Source organism: Hydra viridissima, unplaced genomic scaffold (genome assembly GCF_058129835.1).
Source record: "Hydra viridissima isolate aposymbiotic clone 2 unplaced genomic scaffold, HvirCarnegie_v1 scaffold_6, whole genome shotgun sequence".
Classification (NCBI taxonomy): Eukaryota; Metazoa; Cnidaria; class Hydrozoa; order Anthoathecata; family Hydridae; genus Hydra; species Hydra viridissima.
Genome location: NW_028324305.1, coordinates 5824458 through 5845423, shown reverse-complemented (window position 1 = coordinate 5845423; position 20966 = coordinate 5824458). Strand labels below are relative to the sequence as shown.

At 29.7% G+C, this 20966-nt stretch overlaps 2 protein-coding genes and 1 long non-coding RNA gene across 4 annotated transcripts; 1 reads left to right on the top strand and 2 right to left on the bottom strand.

The window, feature by feature from the left end:
• Positions 1-2170: 2170 nt before the first annotated feature.
• Positions 2171-7177, bottom strand: LOC149886766 (uncharacterized). The gene is made up of 3 exons (XM_090090346.1): positions 6201-7177; positions 5980-6114; positions 2171-2801 (listed from the first exon to the last, which is right to left on the bottom strand). Exons 1-3 carry the CDS (start codon positions 6427-6429, stop codon positions 2611-2613), a joined length of 555 nt encoding a protein of 184 aa, XP_089946472.1. The 5' UTR covers positions 6430-7177; the 3' UTR covers positions 2171-2610.
• A 2528-nt stretch (positions 7178-9705) lies between these two features.
• Positions 9706-10600, top strand: LOC149886765 (uncharacterized). Its single transcript, XR_016453339.1, has 3 exons — positions 9706-9863; positions 10229-10413; positions 10548-10600. It is a non-coding gene; the product is annotated as an uncharacterized LOC149886765 (long non-coding RNA).
• A 4297-nt stretch (positions 10601-14897) lies between these two features.
• On the bottom strand, positions 14898-19482 carry LOC145189714 (uncharacterized). Of its 2 annotated transcripts, XM_080066365.2 has the most exons (7): positions 19379-19482; positions 19061-19137; positions 18766-18861; positions 18272-18364; positions 17185-17259; positions 16754-16831; positions 14898-16619 (listed from the first exon to the last, which is right to left on the bottom strand). In XM_080066365.2, exons 2-7 carry the CDS (start codon positions 19134-19136, stop codon positions 15352-15354), a joined length of 1686 nt encoding a protein of 561 aa, XP_079922491.2. In that variant the 5' UTR covers position 19137; positions 19379-19482; the 3' UTR covers positions 14898-15351. The 2 variants fall into 2 exon arrangements, with proteins under 2 accessions (XP_079922491.2, XP_079922495.2); XM_080066369.2 differs by lacking the exons at positions 16754-16831; positions 17185-17259.
• Positions 19483-20966: the final 1484 nt, after the last annotated feature.

Sequence of the window (20966 nt, the reverse complement as noted above, 5' to 3'; positions counted from 1 at the left end):
TCGCTGTTATTGTGTTATTGTCTTTCTTGGGTAAAAAATTCTTTAGTCTTCCCTACAGGTCTAAAAAAAAAACTAAACACTGAGGGCGGGAATTCAGTAAACAAAAAAGTATTGCTTATTAAAAATAAATTTATTATTGATAAACTCAAAATTGTAAATAAACTTTCATTTTAGAAATCACTAACTTAAAATTATAATCATTTCTTGGAATTTTTTTTAAAGAGTCAGGTAAAAGTTGTCAAAGTAGGGGAGAGGGGGGCAGCTTTGTACATTTTTTAAACTTTTTTTAAAAATCAATATGTTAATTATTCTAACCACTTTTTTTCTTCTGAACAGTCAAAACAATGATTAAGAAATAAAACTGCAGTGTTTTAATAAATTCTGAGCTGAAAATTAAGTCAGAATTCTTATTTCTTTAACATATGTCAAAGTGTTCAAAACTGCCCCAACCTGAGGCAGCTTCGAACACACCTGGAGCAGCTTTGAACATATTTGGAACAGCTTTGAATTTTCTCTGGCAAATGGAAGTAACTAGAGATTACTTCCATTTGCCAGAGAAATTTCCTTTTCCACCTGAAGGCATAGTTATGCAAAAACAAGATTGTATGATTGATTATAAGGATGATGAGTATCATTCTGCTATTCGATGGGTTTAGGATTGATTGCCACACCACGAAGTTTTGATAGTTCAACAGCACTCTTACTTTCCAAATGAAACAGCTATCTGAAGTCATTGTGCTTTGGAGTTTTATTTTCTCCATTGTCAGAATGCGCTAACTCATACATTTTTTCCAGTAAAACAATTTTAAGGGATTTGATTGGGTTGTTGAGCAACAAATAGTCAGTTGTAAACCATGGAGAAACCAAACAAAACTTTTTAAAGCTTGATTCACATTACATGTTGAGTCATATTTAAACATCTTAACTAGTTGCTCATCTTGAAAATCAACGCTTAAACATTGCACTGGTTGCAAGTCCTGCTGACTTAATACAATGTGCAACCACATTAGCCATGAGCCAATTCAACTGAAACCAACGGCTGCTTGTGGCTTAACAAGCCTACAACAGTTTATAGCAGGTTTAGGGTCTTTTTTTATATGGTAAGAAACTTTTACAAATCCAATTATTCAATATCTTTTTAATATTTAAAAAAAAAAGTGTATTAAAAAAAAACAAAAAACACCATGGAGAAACAAATATGAATAAAATCAATGGGGCACCTTTGAATCGTTGTTTAAAATTCTCGCACTTTATTGCTTGATTATTACGGCCTGAATTTTGATTATTTAATATCTAATACTTTACATTACAAAGTAAAGAAATATAAAAATTTGTTATTTAAGACCAAGCTAGGTTTAAGACAACTAAATATACTGTCGCACAAGTATTTAACAAAGATGAGGAAATAATGTTAAGAGACTACCTAATAAAAAGCTCTAAAATGAATTATGGGTTAACATATAAACAAGCAAAAGAATTAACATTTCATTATGCTACCAAACTTTGCAAATGTCCAAGTAAATGGATAGGAAATAAATACGCTGGTATAGAGTGGTTGAAGGGCCTCATGAAACGCCACCAAGAATATTCTTTTAGAAAACCTGAAAATACAAGTTTATACAATTATTTCTTTATCCCTTGTACAATTAATTCTTTGTCCTGTGTACAATTATTTATTTGCTTCATGTAATCAAGAGATTATAAAACTTTAAACAGTGGCGGCAAAATGTTTAGGACACTTTGCAATATTTCTAAATACTTTACCACTGACGTTATTTGTGTTCTTACATCATTTTTCTCAATTGCCATTGATGACATTTTTTTGATGAAGATCTTCGACGTTTGTAAAGTATTTAATCAGAAAATAAATTTCCTCGGTTTATTTGAACCTTTAGAAAATAACAAACGTTTCGAACTTCAAAATTTGAAGTGAAAAGAACCATTTTTCGAACCAAGTATAATTTTGAACTAGCCTCTACCGCTCGTTAAAAATAGAACATTGAAATAAAGTTTGATTGACCTTTTAACGTTTTTCTTCTTTCTTAAGACACCATTGATAGATTTATGTAAGCGAGGTTCAAACTATTTTAAGTAAATGTTTTTTATGCGGAGATATTAAGTGTTATTCCAAGTAAATGTAGTAAATTTTCCGGAATTTAAAAAACGGAAAAAAACTTTGTAAAGCTTTTTCTAAAACCAGTGAACCGATATTTAACCGGTATTACTCGAAGCCGATATGCAAAAATAAATAGCCGTAACTATAAACATAAATCAAAAAGCCAAATTACAAAGACCTCTTTTGGAAAATTTGATTAAAGAAAAAAAAATTGTAAAAAAGTTAACTTGGTTTGTTAAAAAAAAGCAGCTAAACAATCCATAAATTTAAAGTTTAATTCAAAGCAATCCAGAAATTCTATATGAAAATCTTTACAACTACAAGTTCAATAAATCGCTGATTTACCGGCCGTTATTTCTAATACCCGATAGTCCAAATAATTTCATCATAAGGACCATAGGATCATCCAGAATTTAGTAATGACAACCATATCGTTATCGTGCAACATTTACAATAAAAAGTTTTTAAAATGCCACAACAAGCGCGTGACCCAGCTAGAGATCGACTTTTTCTTCTGGTTGATTTTTGCTAGCTCTCATCATTGCAACTGCATATGCTCCAGTAAATGTAGAAATTATAATTGAAAGTGTCGCCAGTATAAATGACCAGTTGAACTTGTAAAAATGTTGATTTGTCCATTGATTCATCGTAGCAAATACCACAACAGCAATCAGCATACATTTTGCTGAAAAATACCATACCGGGTGATGTTTAATTAGCTATACCAATCACGTGTGTGTGTGTGTGTGTGTGTGTGTGTGTGTGTGTGTGTGTGTGTGTGTGTGTGTGTGTGTGTGTGTGTGTGTGTGTGTGTGTGTGTGTGTGTGTGTAAATATACTTTAAACAGTATCTATAATATTATAAGCTTTTTTGTAATTTTTTCAAAAAGAGAAGTTTGTTAAATTAATGCACAGTATTTTTGGCTTATGCAATACCGGATTAAGGGTCTTGGGTGCCAATTGTTGAAAATATTTGCGGACACCCTTCCTCCTCTTCCGTTTAAAAAAATATATTTTAAAAATGAATGAAACAGAAATTTTTGAACCAAAAATCAAAAATTTTTGAACTGAAAAATCTCTGTGAACAGTTAAATTTTCTCTGTGAACAGAGAAATTTTTCGGTAATTGAAAAAAAAATTCTTTGTGAACAGAGAAAGTTTTATATTTTGCAAAAAGTTCTTTCAATTGTCATTAAACCAAGAGAGTTTAACCATTTAGCATTAAGGAAAGAAGATCATTGTTAACTCTTACAGTTTTTAAAAATACTCTCTCCGCACTACAACTGATAAATACTCTCTCCGCACTTTAACTGATAAATACTCTCTCTGCACTACAACTAATAAATACTCTCTCTGCACTACAACTGATAAATGGAAAGAAAACTCCGATATGTAATATCAATATTGGGAAAAGCTAATTCTAACTTATTCCTACGAATCGCTACGAATTGCTCGCAAACCTTCTAGTGATGATACATTCTTCTCATTTGCCATGAACTTGAAAAAAACTGAAAAATTTCATAATGTATTTGTGAATATTTCAGAAATAGCACTGGACTAGATCAATCTTGTTTGCTTTGTTCATGCCTCTGTATAAAATGCTGTCCATTTTGCCATCTGAGTCTTGAAAACCAGCAGAAAAGACAAATTACTTTTCCGTTGTATGGTGAATAAACTAGTCTCTCTTTCGAATTTCTCCATTTTTCAACTTGAAAGAAAAATAATTCAGAGAGCAGAATTTTAACTTTGTATTAGTTGACTGTTTGGACTTTTCAAAATCTTAGTCAACAAAATTTTGATTATGAATTGATTTTCCGGAAATCCAGAAGCTTTGCTCTTCTTTCAAATTCTTCCTAAATACTGGGTCAGATTTACATATTGACAACCTGGATTAAAACAAAACGACAACTGTGCAGTCAGCAAGTCCACAATAAAAAGCATAATGATAATGCTATAAATAACAATAATAATAATAATGATAATAATAATAATAATAATAATAATAATAATAATAATAATAATAATAATAATAATAATAATAATAATAATAATAATAATAATAATAATAATAATAATAATAATAATAATAATAATAATAATAATAATAATAATAATAATAATAATAATAATAATAATAATAATAATAATAATAATAATAATAATAATAATAATAATAATAATAATAATAATAATGATGATGATAATAATAATAATCCTTCTAAACTGCACAGCATTTCTCGTATTTCTATCAGATTTGCTTGCTGAGCTGTTGAACTAGACAACACCGAAACATCATTTATGGAAGAATTATCTTTTATATTCAACTGTGGACTTATGTAACATAATTTTTCCATGAACGGTGCTTCAATGTTGCAGTTGGGTTTAAATCACAGATCAATTTTCCTCACTTTGTTAAGAGATTGGAAAATTTTAGTTAAGTTTGGAATTTTTTCTAATGTCGATCGCTGTCTGTCAAATTTTTCTTTCTTTCTTTCTTAATTCTTCTTATTCTGTTTTACCTGCGGGCAAATAGAATAAGAAGAATTGAGAAAATCTTAGAAGAAGAAACATTTACGGCATGAGTTCCGAAGATGTAAGGAGAAGCTATTTTTAAATAGGATTTGAATGCGTGTTACTTATTTGTGTTTGTAAAGCATAAGAAGAATCTGAGTTCAACTTTTGGGAATATTTCTCAAGTAAAAGATCAACAGTAAGTATGAATATTGTTTTTTTGTTTTTGGTCAAACGTTTGAATTAACATTTTAATGTTAAAGTTTACGTAGGTCTAAAGAATTCGAACTCAAGAAACACTAGGCCCTAACAACAAAGTAAGAAAACATCGCCCTCACCCAATTATTGGCAAACCAGTAAGTTTGAAGCCATGTTACTCGTTCGGCTGGCATTTTCAGACATACGAATTTCAAAAGTTTATTTCTTTTATTAAACAATATATTTATTTAGAAAATTATATGAAGAACAAGTCTCAATCGGCTTAGCAATAAGGTAAAACTGTGCTTTAAGAAAATCGATGTTGTCTCTTAAAATGGCTTTCTAAAATATGTCATCTAGTTGGAAAAATCATAGGAAGTGACGTCATCAAAAGCAATTAAGATTTTAACATAGTAAAGAAGAAAAAAACAAATTTTTTTTTTATATTTTCAATTTTAGTAAAGAAATCAAAGGAAACCTGCACTAAAGTTGAGTGATCATACATTAGAAACAATGTAAAAATAGTTTTAAAAAAGGTGATAGTGAATCAAAAATCTATAACAAACTTACGTAAAGTTATTCGAAGGAAACCATGAAAGTGAGAAAAGTACAACATTTTTTTTGCATTTGATTTTAAAAAAGAAGAACACATGCCTATCACGGGTCATATCATACATTCCTCTCACGGATCATAATTATGGAGTGAAAAATTTTTAGTCAAGCTTAGTTTCATTTTTTTAATAGTCTTAAACTGTTTTTAAGACAAATCTTTCATCCACAATAAACTTTAAAACGTGATTTCTAGCAGTAAACAGTTATATTTATTGATTGAAACACACTTCAGGGATGGGGTAAACTTTTTAAAAGGAGGGGTTGGGGGTGGATGGACCATTCAGGGGAGTATTTAGGAGGTGGGGAGGAAATTCGTATATTGACTTTAATTGGCGCCAGTTTAAATCCCAATTTATTTTTAGGTGTTCTAATTTTGATTAAGTTTTAATTATAATTTATAAGTTTTAATTGCAAGTTAATTTAATAATTTTGTCTGTAAAATAGAATTACTTTCTTGATTTGAAAATATAACAAACATTAAATCAAAAAGCATTCCGAGAATGCTTTTGAAATAGCAAATGCTTTTCAAATACAGTACACTTACCAGAACAAAAACAAGCAGTAGCCAGCATTAAAAATCGTTCTTTACTTCTTAACATTGTGATTAGGGTAATAATGACGGCCGCGAACTGAAGCAAGCATGCGATTATTGACATGGCGCGACAGCAACGCAACCAGTCTAAAAGTAAAACCTAGTTTTCATCCTTTTCCTGGAATCTTTTCAACAATTTTATTGTTTTCCAAGAAATAAAATTTTATCTTTACCACTTGTGTCTCGGTAGGATTGGCAGTTTCTTGTATTCGCCACATTAATCGAACACTTAACAAACAATCCCACCGTGGTTTCTTTGGTGTATTCTGCACTGTTTAACGTGTTAAAATGTCGAATCACCCAAGAATTAGTTACTGTGGCTATCAGCTCAACAACTAATGATGTTAAGCACGCGCACAACAGCACATTGATATTGAGTTTTAGTTCAATCAAACGTTTCATAATGCGTCTAAAAATCTTCTTAAGAAACTTTGATTAAGAAATGTAGAATGACACGAATATAAAGACATAAATCAAACCATAGAAATAATAACACTTTAAAACTTAACAACTTGCATGCAACGTAATAATTATGTAGCAACTATCAAACCGTATATTATGGTAGAAAAACATGTCCTCTAAAACTGGTTATATTTCTCTACCTCAGAGGTAGGGTATGTGGTATATCCCATTTTTAACTCAGGATATATCATACATTAAAAAGTGCAACTTCTTTTCCAGTTGTAGAATAATTGTTACAGGTTTTTCTGACGTATTTTTGAGGTACTTGTTTTTCTTATCGGCAACGAGTTTGTGACCTAAATTTGTTAAGTAATTGTAAAAATTTTGGTCGGTCGTGTGTTGCTTTGCTATTTTTTCTTGTTAAGATATTTTTTACGATATGTAGTAATCTTTTAATGGAGTTCTAAACTTTAATCAGAAAAACTGGAAATTTTTCGACAATAATCTTCTCAATTTTTTTTTTTTTTCTTTTTAAATTGTTTTGCTGATTATACCCTACCTTTGAGATTTATTTGTAAGACTTCCTTTTTTATCCTCTTTTGTAACCTCTTTTTTTATCATATAAAAATTAGCCACCCATTTCTCATACCAAATGATAATAGAAACAGCTTTCACGTCAAATTCAATTTTCAAAATAAAACTGCACTCTGTTTTTTTTTTTTTTTTTTTTTTTTTTTATTCTTAATTTGTTAGCTACAGTAAAACTTTCGCTCAGAAACTTTCTTTTCAATTGTAGCAAATATTGAATTCTGGATTAACAAAGGAAAAGGCCGCTAAGATTGAAAGAATCCTCAAACAACACACTGATAAATAAAAGCTTTTTAAAGAGCTCGCTCATTAATCTTATCATTTAGATTTATAGTGATAAGTACGTCAGGTAATCGAGCATTTTTGGTAGAAGGGAGAGATGTTAGAGATTCGCCTGCCACGCTTGAGTTTATAACTATAAAATTTATAACCATAAAATTTTTAAAAAAAATAAAATAAAATTTAAACATATTTTAACGTCCAGAACCAAAATTTAGAGTTAAAAAGTTTGATGTTTTTTTTTTAAGATTTATAAATGGAATTAATTTTTACAAAAAAAAAATTATAATCATTACATTTAAGAACAGAAGATCGTTTTGCATGATTCGTTGGGTAAAGTATTTTAGTTAGTCCTCCTCCAATGGTGATCCTCCTTCTCCGGTATCTTTCAGAATTGTGTAAATAAAAATAAATTAGATTGTCACTTAAACCTTTAGTAACCGCTCAAAAATTTCGACACCTGATAAAAATCACTGAGAGATAGTTAATTTTACGTAACTAATAGTGTCATTAAGTGTCGTTAAGTTGTAAGTTTTGGTCAATTATTATCTTTTAAAAAAAACGTATCATTTTTTTAATGCAAAAATCTCACAAAAGTTCAAGCGACAAATAAAAATGCGGAGACTTTGTATTCAAAAAAAGTGTGAAATTTTATCAAAAGTTCGTTAAAAAAACCTTTTTTGAGAAGAGTGAATACTTCCTGATTTTTTTCTAATAACTTGCATTAGGGGCTTTTTATAAGTGAGGGGACGGGGAGAGGCCACTTTTATGTAAAAATTTCAAAAATATGCTTTTTGTCGTTTTAGGTTTTAACTTTTTCTTAGGAAAACTGGGTTGCTAGAGGGGGAAACTGAGTTGCTAGAGGGGGAAAACCGTTTCATTAACACTTTTTATTTGTTGATATTTCAAGAATATGCAACTCAGCCGTGTAAATACGTTATTTTAAATAGACGCTTACGTAAGCTTTCAAATATTTGGCTAACTAGCCACCAACCTCATTATTCAATCACTTAAATAAATTAGTCAATATTTACTTTATATAAAGATAGTTCTATTTTTAAGTAAACTATTTAGTATTAAAGTCTGTAAAACTTAGTGAGACGCAAAAAAAAACCCTTACTAACTCATTTTCTTAACTTTAGATACAATAACAATAGATATTCAAATTGAAAAAAAAGCATTGGATGTGGCAGTGAACAATTGCGTGCAAAAGAGGTATGTTTACATATAAATTAACATTTGTATTATCAAATATTTTTGAAAAAAACAGTGTGTTTAGCCACATTAAATATTTTAGAAAACAACTGACATAAAAATTGGAAGAATTATCAAAACTGCTGACAAAGTAAAGCCTCACAGAAATATTTGAAAGAGTTTTAAACGGCAAGACTCAACTATAGTAAATTGGTGAAGAAATATTAACATATCGGTAAAGCTGAAAGATCTGTTGGATTTGGAGAAAGTCTAAAATTTTTAAAGAGAAAATTACTAGATTCCCATTGCGTGGAAAAAGATTGTCAAATTTCCTATCATAAAATACAATTAGATTTAAACCTTAAAAACATATCAAAGTGGATGATATCAAGTCAAATAAAGTTACCAGGCGAATTTTTTGCTAACAAGCAAACAAAAAGCCCTTTATTAGTGAAAGCAATTGCAAACTATGGCCCTAGGTGTTCACTACTTTACACCACTGCAATATGCAGTGGTGTTAAGTAGTAAACACCCGGGGTCAGTTTACAAAATAAAATTAGCAAGGGTTATAAACTGGGGTTCGAAAAAAATTTTCTAACTAATTTAAGTCTGAACTTCTTTAATTGCTTTTATGCTTCGAGTAAATGAAGTTGAAGCTGCAAAAAACAATAACAGTTAATTACCTAATAATAAAATATAAAAAATGATATTAAAAAAAGAGTAATCAACTTTATAATATGATTTAAATAACTTTACAATAGTAAATATTCTTGATCTCAGAAGTAATAATAGTTTAAGTGAGAGCGCTTCTTCAGGAGCTTCACGTTAAGATGTCAGATAAAAAATAGCTCTTAAATTATTTTTAAAAATAAAGTTTTCAGAATTTTTCACATTCCTTGGTGTAAGTTTTTTAAGATCTTTTTGTATAGGTTTAATATTTTAAACTCTCGCTCTTTAATAATGAAAAAAAAAAAAAATCACTAACAAGAAATAAAACTAACCCTGAATAATTAAACTTACATTAATTTTTCCAATCGTATCGCTCGTTTGAAAAAATGCTCTTTTTATATTTTTATATATTGGTTGTTAGCAAAAAATTCGCCTGGTAAGTCAAAAATAAAGAAGCCACACACATTTTAAACCACTTTGTTGGAGCAAAAGGAAATGTTACGGAAAAATGAAATGTTACGGAAAAATGAAATGTTACGGAAAAATGAAATGTTACGGAAAAATGAAATGTTACGGAAAAATGGGAAAGGTTTTTTTTAACTGTTAGAAAACTAATTTAGTTAGAAAAAAGGATTTATTTTTAAAAAATATTTAGTATTCATTAAAAAACAACTGTTAAAAAAGTTCTGAAATCAGGCTTTCAGGTTTTCATTTAATATTAGTTTACATGTATGTATGTATGTATGTATGTATGTATGTATGTATGTATGTATGTATGTATGTATGTATGTATGTATGTATGTATGTATGTATGTATGTATGTATGTATGTATGTATGTATGTATGTATGTATGTATGTATGTATGTATGTATGTATGTATGTATCATACATACATAAATACATACATGTATGATACATACATATATACACATATGTATGATACATACATATATACACATATGTATACACAGATTCTCAATTGGATTAAGATCTGGGGAGTTGCCAGGCCATTTAAGTGTTTTAATATTATTTTTTACCATGAATTTCTTGACTTTTTTGGATGTATAGCATATGGCTTAATTTTGGAGAAACAAACCCAAAACATCTTCTTTTCTAGATGCTTGGCATATTGTTCAATGTGTCCGAGTCGTATAGGCTCACCATCAGAACAACGAACAAACTGTGACCGCTGGCCTTGCACTTCAAAATGTGATTCATCCAAAAATAAAACCTGCAATCAATAAAAAAAACAAGTTAACTGTTATCAAGTATTTTCAATTTAATAGCTTCAATATTTAAAAATAGTATTGTTACATAAATATAATGAATAAAATAGCTGTAAACTTAATAAACACATTTTGTCTTACTCTTCTCCATTTTTCTTTAGTCCACTTTTTGTACTCCTTTGCTCACAAGAGACAGTTCTTCTTCATGACATCTGTAAGTAATGTTTTTTTAGAAGGTTTTCTGGCAAACCTTATAACAGCAATCAACCTCCTCCTCCGCACAGTACTCAAGCAGACATGGATGTCATGCGTAGCAAAATCATTCATTAGTTGGTCACTTGTCTTTTTTGGATTTTTGATACTCTCCAGCAGCAGATATCGGTCACCTCTTCCTGAGGTCTTTCGTTTTCGACCACATTTTCCTTGTCTTAATGGTAATGAGCTGCCAGTTGCAATGTAATGCTTCTTAACCCGGCTAACTGTAGATTGGTTTACTAAACATGTGATAAATCTCCCGTTGAGATTTATCAGAATATTGAAGCAAAGTTAATATTTTAGAACTTTTTCTTGGTGTAGTGTCGATCTTTGTTTATCTACTTTTTTTAAATTTATTTACCCTTCTAACCGCAGTTAAAGTATTGAAAATAAAGAATAAAATGAAAAATAAAAAGAAAAAATTGTTTGATGCTATTAATTTATACAATAATGTACATGTGTGTGTACCTTTTTAAATTATGAGTAATAATTACCTTTATTATCTTTTTTTTTATTTTACATGCTTTCTCAATTTTAAAAAAAATCAAAAAATATTTTTTACAAGAGCAAATAAGAGGAATGTATTTCGTCCCTTCTGTGCAGCTTTTCCAAAAAAAAACAGTATTTGATTTATGAAGCAATAAAATGGTATTTATTTTTAAATCCAGCAACATCCAGTTCAAAATCCAACTTCTTAATTAAATTTTGATATCTTTTGCTGCTAGTTAACACTTAAAATTAGTGAAATGTTTTATATTTTAAAAAGTTATTGCTTAACATTGTAGTAAACTTCGTTTACAAAGTTTCTGTAAATACAGCAATAATAAATATAAAATTATGATATACAGTAAGGATAAATATAAAATACCACATAAATTTGTATTAATTTGTATTATTTAACATTTGTATTTAGAGAATGCGTATTATTTGATGTTTTTTTATTAACATAACATTCACTCTTATACAAGATGTCAACATTTAAGCCACATAAATTTTATATATATATATATATATATATATATATATATATATATATATATATATATATATATATATATATATATATATATATATATATATATATATATATATATATATATATATAATAGCTTTTATAGAATAACAAGAATAGCTTTTCTTAGATAATGCAACTACTTCTCTAATCTTCAAATATGACAAACTTTTACCACATCAGTCTTGTTAAAAATGAATGACAAGAAGAGTCTCGTTATATCTTAATTAAGCTGTAGTTTTACAAAGTTGATCTCGATCGATTCAAGCTTTTACAATTACAAAACCGAGATGGTCTTGTATTGCTCAGTCTTGTCTTGTCTTGTTGAGTCTTATAAAAAAAAATGTCTATTAAATTACTTTTTGACGAAGACCCTTAGTCACAACTACATTGGCGCAAAAATCACGCAAATATCTAAAGATTTTTTTTCCTATGCCCATAGAAATTGTAGTTGGGTTAACATGATCTTTATGCAACACTATTTTTAGAATTTTTTGTAGAAATGCATTTTGAAAACAGCGTAGTCACACTAGATAAATTAAATGCGGAATTTCGGAGTAGTAACTTACATACGCTACTCCAAAATTCTAAATTTTTATAGGATTGGTTAATATTGATTAGCTACGAATAAAATCTGACAGATTTTCCGATTAACCACAATGAATCAAATGAACCACTGTGTTAATCATCAAGTATTTTTTTGTCTAAATCACCAGTATTGCAAAACTATTTATTTGCAAAACTCTTACAGCAAAATTTATAATTTAACAATAAAATTTTTTATTACCCTCTTTCAAGAGGAAAATTTTTGACAAGAAAAAAGGATAATTTAAAATATAAATTATAAGATTTGGAATTATAAAATTATAAGTTTAAGATAGTAGAACAATATAATAAAACTTTTGTTAAATGATTAATGATTTTTAAATACTTTTTCTTATCAAATTTAAATAAGTTTTTATTCAGCTGTAAACTGCGTTTATTTAAAGGTAATTGTGTATACAAAACATAAAAACATATATGGTAAGGATATATATATATCCTTGTGTATTCAAAACATAAAACATATATGGTAAGGATATTATATATATATATATATATATATATATATATATATATATATATATATATATATATATATATATATATATATATATAAGTATATAACTACAGCTTAATTAAGATATAACGAGACTTTTCTTGTCATTCATTTTTAACAAGACTGATGTGGTAAAAGTTTGTCATATTTGAAGATTAGAGAAGTAGTTGCATTATCTAAGAAAAGCTATTCTTGTTATTGATTTTTAACAAGACTAGTATGTTAAAAGTTTTTCATTTTAAAAGATTAGAGAAGTAGTTGCATGATCTAAGATAAGCTCGAATGTTTAACCGTGTAAAATTTAATCAGAAAAAATGTCAACAAATTTACATTTTGCTGGCTATCATGAAAATAATAATATTCTTAATGCGGAGAAAGTCTGATTTTTCTGTTTTTTAAATGAATGCTAGCTTCCTTGTTATCAATCACAAGATATTTTTATTTGTGTATAAATTCATTTAAAAAAATTATCTACAGGTACATTTTTATATATAGCAGAAGTCTTGAAACATTTTCTACTGTAAAAATAAAAGATCATGGCAAGAAAATTTAATTATTTGTCGGAGTTCTCTTTTGCTGGGCCCTTGAGCAGAAACAGCCAACCAATGGCCGTGCGATAAATAATCAGTCATTTTGTGACTAAATCATAACTGATTTAGTCACAAAATGACTAAATCAGTTATGATTTAGTCACAAAGACTTTAACTACTTTAACGATACTTTTTAAAATAGTTGATTTTGCGGAATAAATTTTAGAATTTATTATTCGACGTTGCTTGATTAAGGATTTATACAGCATCATTATCGACTAATTGAGTAATTATAAAACTGATTGGAACAAAATTTTTGCTGACTTGCGATGACCGAATTTTTTGTACAGCGATTTTACCAGGAAGGTTTTCAAATGACATCATTTGTTACCTTCTAACCGTTATTTCGGCTCGATTTAAATATAAACAAACGCCGATACTCAAAAATGATTGCATTTTTCTTATAAACTGAATGTTATGATGAATGTTATGAACTGAACTCTATAGTCATCTTGTTTAATAAGAAAACATTAAATAATGCGAATTCTCTAAATACAAATAATAATTTATTATAAGAAATTTTCGCTAGATTATGGTTACCAGCACCATCAGCTCATAAAATTATTTCAACTTAAAAAAAGTCATCTTATTTGTTTTTATAGAAAAAGCTGAGATATTTCGTTAACGATTCACAAGTTAAATTAGAAGAAAATAACCAGACTTTCAATTGAAATACAATCCGACCACAACGTGAATTCATTTAATCTCAATGAGAGTGGAAAAAAACACGTGATTAGCAACTGTGGATTACAACTTCTTTTGAGGACTGGAAGATTGTTATAACCATTCGCCGGAATAGTCGCCTTATTGCGTTAGAAACACCACCGTAGGTAAATTTGGAGAGAGAGTTAAAGAAATCAAAATAATAGCCATGAAACGAAGACTGAAAAAGACACGTTGTTTTCAATCGTCTTTGACGCTCTTTCAGGCTCTGCAGAGTTTACTTATAAAAGTTTTGTCTGCTCAGAGAGTCATAATATATTTGAGCAGTAGTACATGCATTATTAATATTTGTGTTCGTATGTCTGAGAACGAATCTAATCAACAAGTCAACATCTAAAAATTCTTTTCTGATGACGATGCCAAAATTTATTTTGCGGATTTTGAGAATAAATAATTTTTTTTTAATGAAAGTTTTTTTATTATTACTATAATATATATTACTATTATATACATAAAACTAGAATATAGGTATTGTTGCTCAAATGATATCTAGAAAAACAAGGTGGTATTAAAAGTCATTTACTCTTACGTCACACAAAAACGATTTGCATATAGAAAGAGATTGTCCAAACAAGTCTCACGATTTCCCAACCTCTAACTAATTGAAAACTTGTTTTAGATGTCGTATTATCTTTTAGAGCTTGCTTTATGTTTACAAAGGTCTGTTGGATCACATACTATTTTTACAGTGATCACTTGTAGTTCTTAATGAAGTTTCCTTAACAGGGTAACTGACTTTAAGCAAGTAATATAAAAATGTGTGATAAAGGTTCAAAAATTGTTTTCTCCCTTATGATTTAGAGGAAAAAAGTATAAAGATATAAAAGTTTAATTTTTGCATATATAGGATATTCACAATCATGTGCTTTAGCGAAAATATATAATTAAAGAAACAAGTGAAAAATAAAAACAATTCGGTTTTTCGTGCTAAAAAAACATAAAAGCTGCAAAATGAAAGTGTGAAAAATGCATTTTGTATGCATTATGTATGTGTTTTATATGCATGATATATGCGTTATTTGTACCAGACTTTAGTTTGAAAATTTTAGCAAGTAAAAAAAATGTGCTACTCCTCAAAGCGTTTAAAAAAGTAAAATTCTCTTTTAAAAAATATCCAAGCAAAATTGCAACATAAAATTCATAATAGAAATCTGGCTTCATTAAATCGTGAAAAAGGTCATAAATATTTTCGTGCTAACTTTTCATTTATAATTAAATTATTTTGCGTGAAAACTAAGAAAGTGCGTCTTTAAAATAATATGCGTTTTTCTAAAATACATTTGTTTTTATCTTTTTTTGCCAAAAAGTCCACAACATCCCCGTGGGCATGACGGTGTGCATTGCTGTTGACATGAAGGTGCACAGCTTCCCATACCCATCATTGGTTGTGGCATTTGCATCGGAATCTGCGGTTGTGATTGTAAACAACATGTTTGCGGGCAACCTAACTGACACGATTGAGGCTGACATTGAGGTGGGCATTGTTGCTGCTGCTGTGGAGGCAGCTGTTGTTGTATAGAATAAATTTGAGGGGGAAGAAGCTTAACTTTAAACTGCAATTGCTCCGGCTGTTGTCCGCCACAACCACTTTGCATCTGTCCACTACAACCTGGCATAACTGGTGCCATCATTGGTGGTAATTGTTGTCCACAGCCTTGCATTTGCCCACCGCATCCTGGCATCATTGGAGGCATCTGCTGTCCACAACCTTGCATTTGCCCACCGCAACCTGGCATCATTGGTGGCATCTGCTGCCCACAACCTTGCATTTGCCCACCGCATCCTGGCATCATTGGTGGCATTTGCTGTCCACAACCTTGCATTTGCCCACCGCATCCTGGCATCATCGGTGGCATTTGCTGTCCACAACCTTGCATTTGCCCACCGCATCCTGGCATCATTGGAGGCATCTGCTGTCCACAGCCTTGCATTTGTCCACCACAACCTACTATCGGAGCACGAAGCTGTTGACCACATCCAACTGCATTTGGTGCACATGGTGCTTTTAACGAAGATTGAAATGATTGACCACCACAACCTTGAATTTGTCCACCACAACCACCCACCATTTGAGGCATCTGCTGTCCACAACCTTGCATTTGTCCACCACAACCACCCACCATTTGAGGCATCTGTTGCCCACAACCTTGCATTTGTCCACCACAACCACCTACCATTTGAGGCATCTGCTGTCCACAACCTTGCATTTGTCCACCACAACCACCCACCATTTGAGGCATCTGCTGTCCACAACCTTGCATTTGTCCACCACAACCAGCCACCATTTGAGGCATCTGCTGTCCACAGCCTTGCATTTGTCCACCACAACCACCCATCATTTGAGGGAATTGCTGGTCACAACCCTGCATTTGTCCACCACAGCCACCCATCATTGGTGATAAAGGAACTGGCATTTGAGGCATACTATTGATGCAGCAACTAGGAGAGCATCCAGAAGACGCACATGATTGAGAACATGGTGCCGGACATCTTAGCTGCTTAATTCCTTGTGGTGCAGTTTGAGAATACGTTGCTCCTCCAGGAAGCGCAGCTCCTAATGGAAAGAAAAACATAGATTACTTGCATAACTTCAAAAATATTGAGCAATACTAAACTTAGTTCATCATCAATAAGCAAGTCGATACAACTTTCATATATAATGCACGGCTTCACACATTATGGACTTACCATTTAAGCCCGGGATTTTTCCGGATATCTGTCGTACAAGAGCATTGTGCATTTCAAGCTCGGCACGTGCCAGTTTTCCTAGAGATTTATGGAGAATTTCAAGGGTTTCCTTTTTAATTTTTCAATTTTGAAATTTGAAACTATAAATGGGCAAAAATGAAAGGTTGTTTTGTTACATGTTGCATGTAAAATGCGAAACTTTGTTTTTTTGTTAAAGAGAGCATGCTTGTTGAATGAAATGAAGTGGATTGATATAAATGATTACGGTTTATCAACCTATTGCATAGTGTTGTGCGTTTTAGAACACTGTTTAAGGATAACAGGCTTTAACAGGCTCATTTCTCAATATGTTATTTTGCATTTAACTGAGCGTGTACATGCTTTCAGGTGTGTGCCGTGTGTTATACAAGAATATCGTTGTACCAACTTACCCAGGCTATCTCGGATAACTTCTCGAAGGTTACTAGCGGCTGCTATAGCTAAAGGGTTGTTGCTAATGTCCAAACCTTAAAGAAACTGTAGTGATAAAAAATCAGCTTCTTCTTTTTCTAAGGAAAATTATAAACGATTTATGAAATAAACTTATTCAAACTATCACATTTTTAAAAAAAATACATTTTTTTTTTATGTCATAAATATTTTTAGAAATTTAATTAATTCATACTAATTTAAAAACTTTTATTTTCTTTTTTTATTTTTAATTAATTTTTTCTATTTTTTAATTCAATTTATTTTTTAACCGTCAAATTGAGTAAAGAGTTTTCAAGAGAGATTTATATACCTGACGTAATTTTTCCGAAGCTAAAAATCCAAAGCTTAATCCGAATTATGAAATTAAACCTTATGTTATACATTATTATAAATATATATATAGAATAATGTATAACTAGAGTATATGAATGTGCGTGCGTATGTGCGTACGTGCGTGCGTGTGAATCTGTGTGTACACATTTTTTTTTTCTTTTTCTTTTCTTTTTAAACTTTTTTTAGAATTTTAACAGAAAATTTTGACCAAACTGTTAAGTAGAGAAAACAATTATTAATTGTGAAGTAATCTTTAAGTGTGCACCATCACTCATGACTTCACACGCTTATGTAAAATGCTTGATACTAAGTTTTTACAACAGTTTTCTTCTCAGTATCTGTGCAAAAAAGCGAATCATTACAAAAACCAAGAAGAATATTTCCAAAAATACTTTTGAAAATCTTAGAAACTATTTTATTTGATTTGATTCAATTCCAAATGAAATTCAACTCAAAAAAGCGTTTAATTGCTAAGCAACTGGAAACTATTGTCGGTACCATTTTTTAACTGGACTATATCCTCAAGAAAAAAACCAAATCTTTAATGAAACGAAAAGAATTAAACATTTTGTTGTAAACTAAATGTCTGATACGAAATGTTTAATCCACTGTTAGTAATAATTGTTAAAATTCTGGATGTTGAAAATTTTGTTGTATTAGCCTGATTTTATAAAAGTGAAAAACCACAACAAAAAAGATGAACTTTTCTTTTACCTGATCTTGTCTCGAGTGTTTCAGAGCGTTGTTGTGTGCCCGATCCTTCTGAGTCATCTCCATTTTCAGCAGATTCTTCAGATGATTTGGTAGCTGCAGAAGAATCAACAAAGAAAATCATCAAAAAGTATGATTTAAAAAAATTACTTATTTAAATAAAAACTTTTCATGAACTTTTTACATAAATTTTATTCAAAAAAGCTGAAAAAATTTTTGGGGAAAAAAGTAATAAAAAATTCATTTCAATAACACCATAAACTAAATATTACATCTTTAATGGTTTAAAATTTTGAACAAACTTTTCAAAAAAACATTTGATGCTCAAAATGTCTTTTTTTTAATTTTACATTTGCAAAATTCTAAATCATTTTTTTTAAACTACAATAACTTAAAATTGACTATATTTACTTTTTTTTTTTTTTATGATTTTATATTAGTAAGGATATCTTCTTTTATGCAAATCTTTGTAAAAAAAATCATTCAAACTCATTTGCCTTTTTTATTTTCTTCGTTTACTTTAACTTCTGCAACTTCTTTAACTATTTTTTTCTCTTCGAGTTTTTCTTTATGATGTTCTTTTGATTTATGACCTAAAAACAAAGCTTGTTTCTGTGTATTTAACTCAAATTCAATTATTCAAAGTAGAATTTTTCACCTGTTTTATTGCAGAATGCTGCGTAAAAACAAAACAAAAAAAAACAAAAAACAAAAAAAATTTATAAATACATATTTACAGATGATATCCTTTGAAAGCAATTTTTGTGTTTTAAAAAGTATCAATATTCTAACCTTTCACGGACTTAGACTCGACTTGGTGTCCGTTAAATATCAAACAAATCAGTATAAGTAGTAGTAAGCGAGACATACTATGTAAGAGGTAAAAAAAACAAAAAAACAACCGGAAGTTAATTTTATTTGTATTAAGTTTTAAAAGATTGTGATTTTAGATCTAAAAATATATCAATTCATTCAAAAATTTCTTATTCCTCTCGAAGATGATTTCTTCATTCATTTTTATTGATAAGAAACGATCATTTTTAAAAATTGATCGTGGTTGTAGTTTTAAAAACTTCTGACGATTTATAAAATAAAATCAATTAAACTTACTTAATTGATTGTACCAAGTGCGTATTTGTGCAGAGCGAAAAAAATATTTAATTTTTTCACACCGTCCTCCTCCAAGTCTCGAAGTGTCGTGATCACACTACGGGTCTTATTGTTCATGAGCAACCGTGCGAAACGCTTTTGTTTGTTCGATTGTTCGAATGAAAGTTAATACGCACCACGCTGTGCAACGAGGCACTTAAATTCGAGATTTTTTTAAAAGAATGAAAAAAATGATTTTACTTTGAGGGCGCGAGAAATGAAACGCATTAAAGTTATTACACAGCTCATAATCTAAAAAAAAATTATTTTGCGTCAAAATATTACCATTTAAACTATTCCCAAGGGCTTTAGTTGCCATATGAAGCATACAAAGTTGCTACTTAAGTTCATTCAAATTTTTTGTTCATATTTAAGGAAGACCCTCTTCAGCTATTTTAAGCATGAAGACATAGAAGTTTTTTATATTTCAGAATTGAGTTACATAAAAAATATTTAATTTTGTTTAACAAACAAAATATCGGTATTTTAATAATAGTGAATGAAGGCTAGTCGAGAGGATGTGGGAGCCCGAGCATCTTACTCTGATGGCCTATGGAGCCTGGAAAAGGCTGCGGAGGGAGGAGGGAAAGGGAAAGGGTAACTTACAAGTCACCACCTGCTGCATATGATTTTTTTGAGCTTAATTTAACTATCACTCAAAATGGTTGGGCCTCACCCAGCGTAAGATCCAGTGAAAAATTACGCCTATCAAATTCCATTCTATCCTCACCCACACATTCATTCAGTCTCAACGAGTTTAAAAGTAGATTTCTTTCACAATCTGTAGTAGAGAGGAACTTTATAAACTGTTATGTTTTTGCTTTTTTTATAAACCTTAAAAGCATGCAAAGTCTACTCTTAACTTTGGTTTTTTTAAAAGCCACTTTGTTTCATGTCGGAAACTTTAACAAGCTACCAATAATAGTTGTGTCAAAACCTATCATTTGCTTAATAATTTAAAATTGAATTTAAAAAAACAACTTATAACTTGATCGATTTGAAAGATAAACACTTTTAAAGGTTTGTCCTTTATTGTTTTATAGAGAGTTGTAGTTTTATTTTACAATTTACATTCGAGCGGTTTTTAGGGATAGATGTTCTTTCTAAAGGTTTTTTTTTGAACCAAACTTGTTTTTGAAATTTGTCAAAAAAGACGTTTATTACAAATTAGTTGTTTCACATTATGACGTTTATTATAAATAACCATGCATGTCCAAACAAAGTTTCGTTTTGGAGTTTCGATATCTTTTGGAGAACTATTGACATAACGCTCAATTAAATAAGCGTTTTTTAAAAGAAAATACGCATCCAAATTTATGTATTTAAATCTATCGTTCTCTAACAAAGTGCTTTGATGAGGAATTGAAAATCCTTTCGAAATTTTATTTAAAAAACAAAAACTTTTATGCACTTAATAACCAAAATTAGACTTTAATTAGTTTTATTAGATTTATTAGTTAATAAATCATAAAATAATAACTATAAAGGATTTACCTATTTTATTGTTCAAACATGTAAAGTTTTTTTGTATGTTTTTAATACTAACGGA

Excerpts from the sequence above, each read along its gene's own strand:
- LOC145189714 (XM_080066365.2), bottom strand. The coding sequence starts at position 19,136 with ATGTCTCGCTTACTACTACTTATACTGATTTGTTTGATATTTAACGGA. Across the intron at positions 18,862-19,060 it reads CGAGTCTAAGTCCGTGAAAG|GTCATAAATCAAAAGAACAT; the intron begins GTTAGAATATTG and ends CTTTGTTTTTAG. Across the intron at positions 16,620-16,753 it reads AAAAATCCCGGGCTTAAATG|GAGCTGCGCTTCCTGGAGGA; the intron begins GTAAGTCCATAA and ends TCTTTCCATTAG.
- LOC149886766 (XM_090090346.1), bottom strand. The coding sequence starts at position 6,429 with ATGAAACGTTTGATTGAACTAAAACTCAATATCAATGTGCTGTTGTGC. Across the intron at positions 6,115-6,200 it reads ATCCTACCGAGACACAAGTG|ACTGGTTGCGTTGCTGTCGC; the intron begins GTAAAGATAAAA and ends TTTTACTTTTAG. Across the intron at positions 2,802-5,979 it reads TACTGCTTGTTTTTGTTCTG|CAAAATGTATGCTGATTGCT; the intron begins GTAAGTGTACTG and ends GGTATTTTTCAG.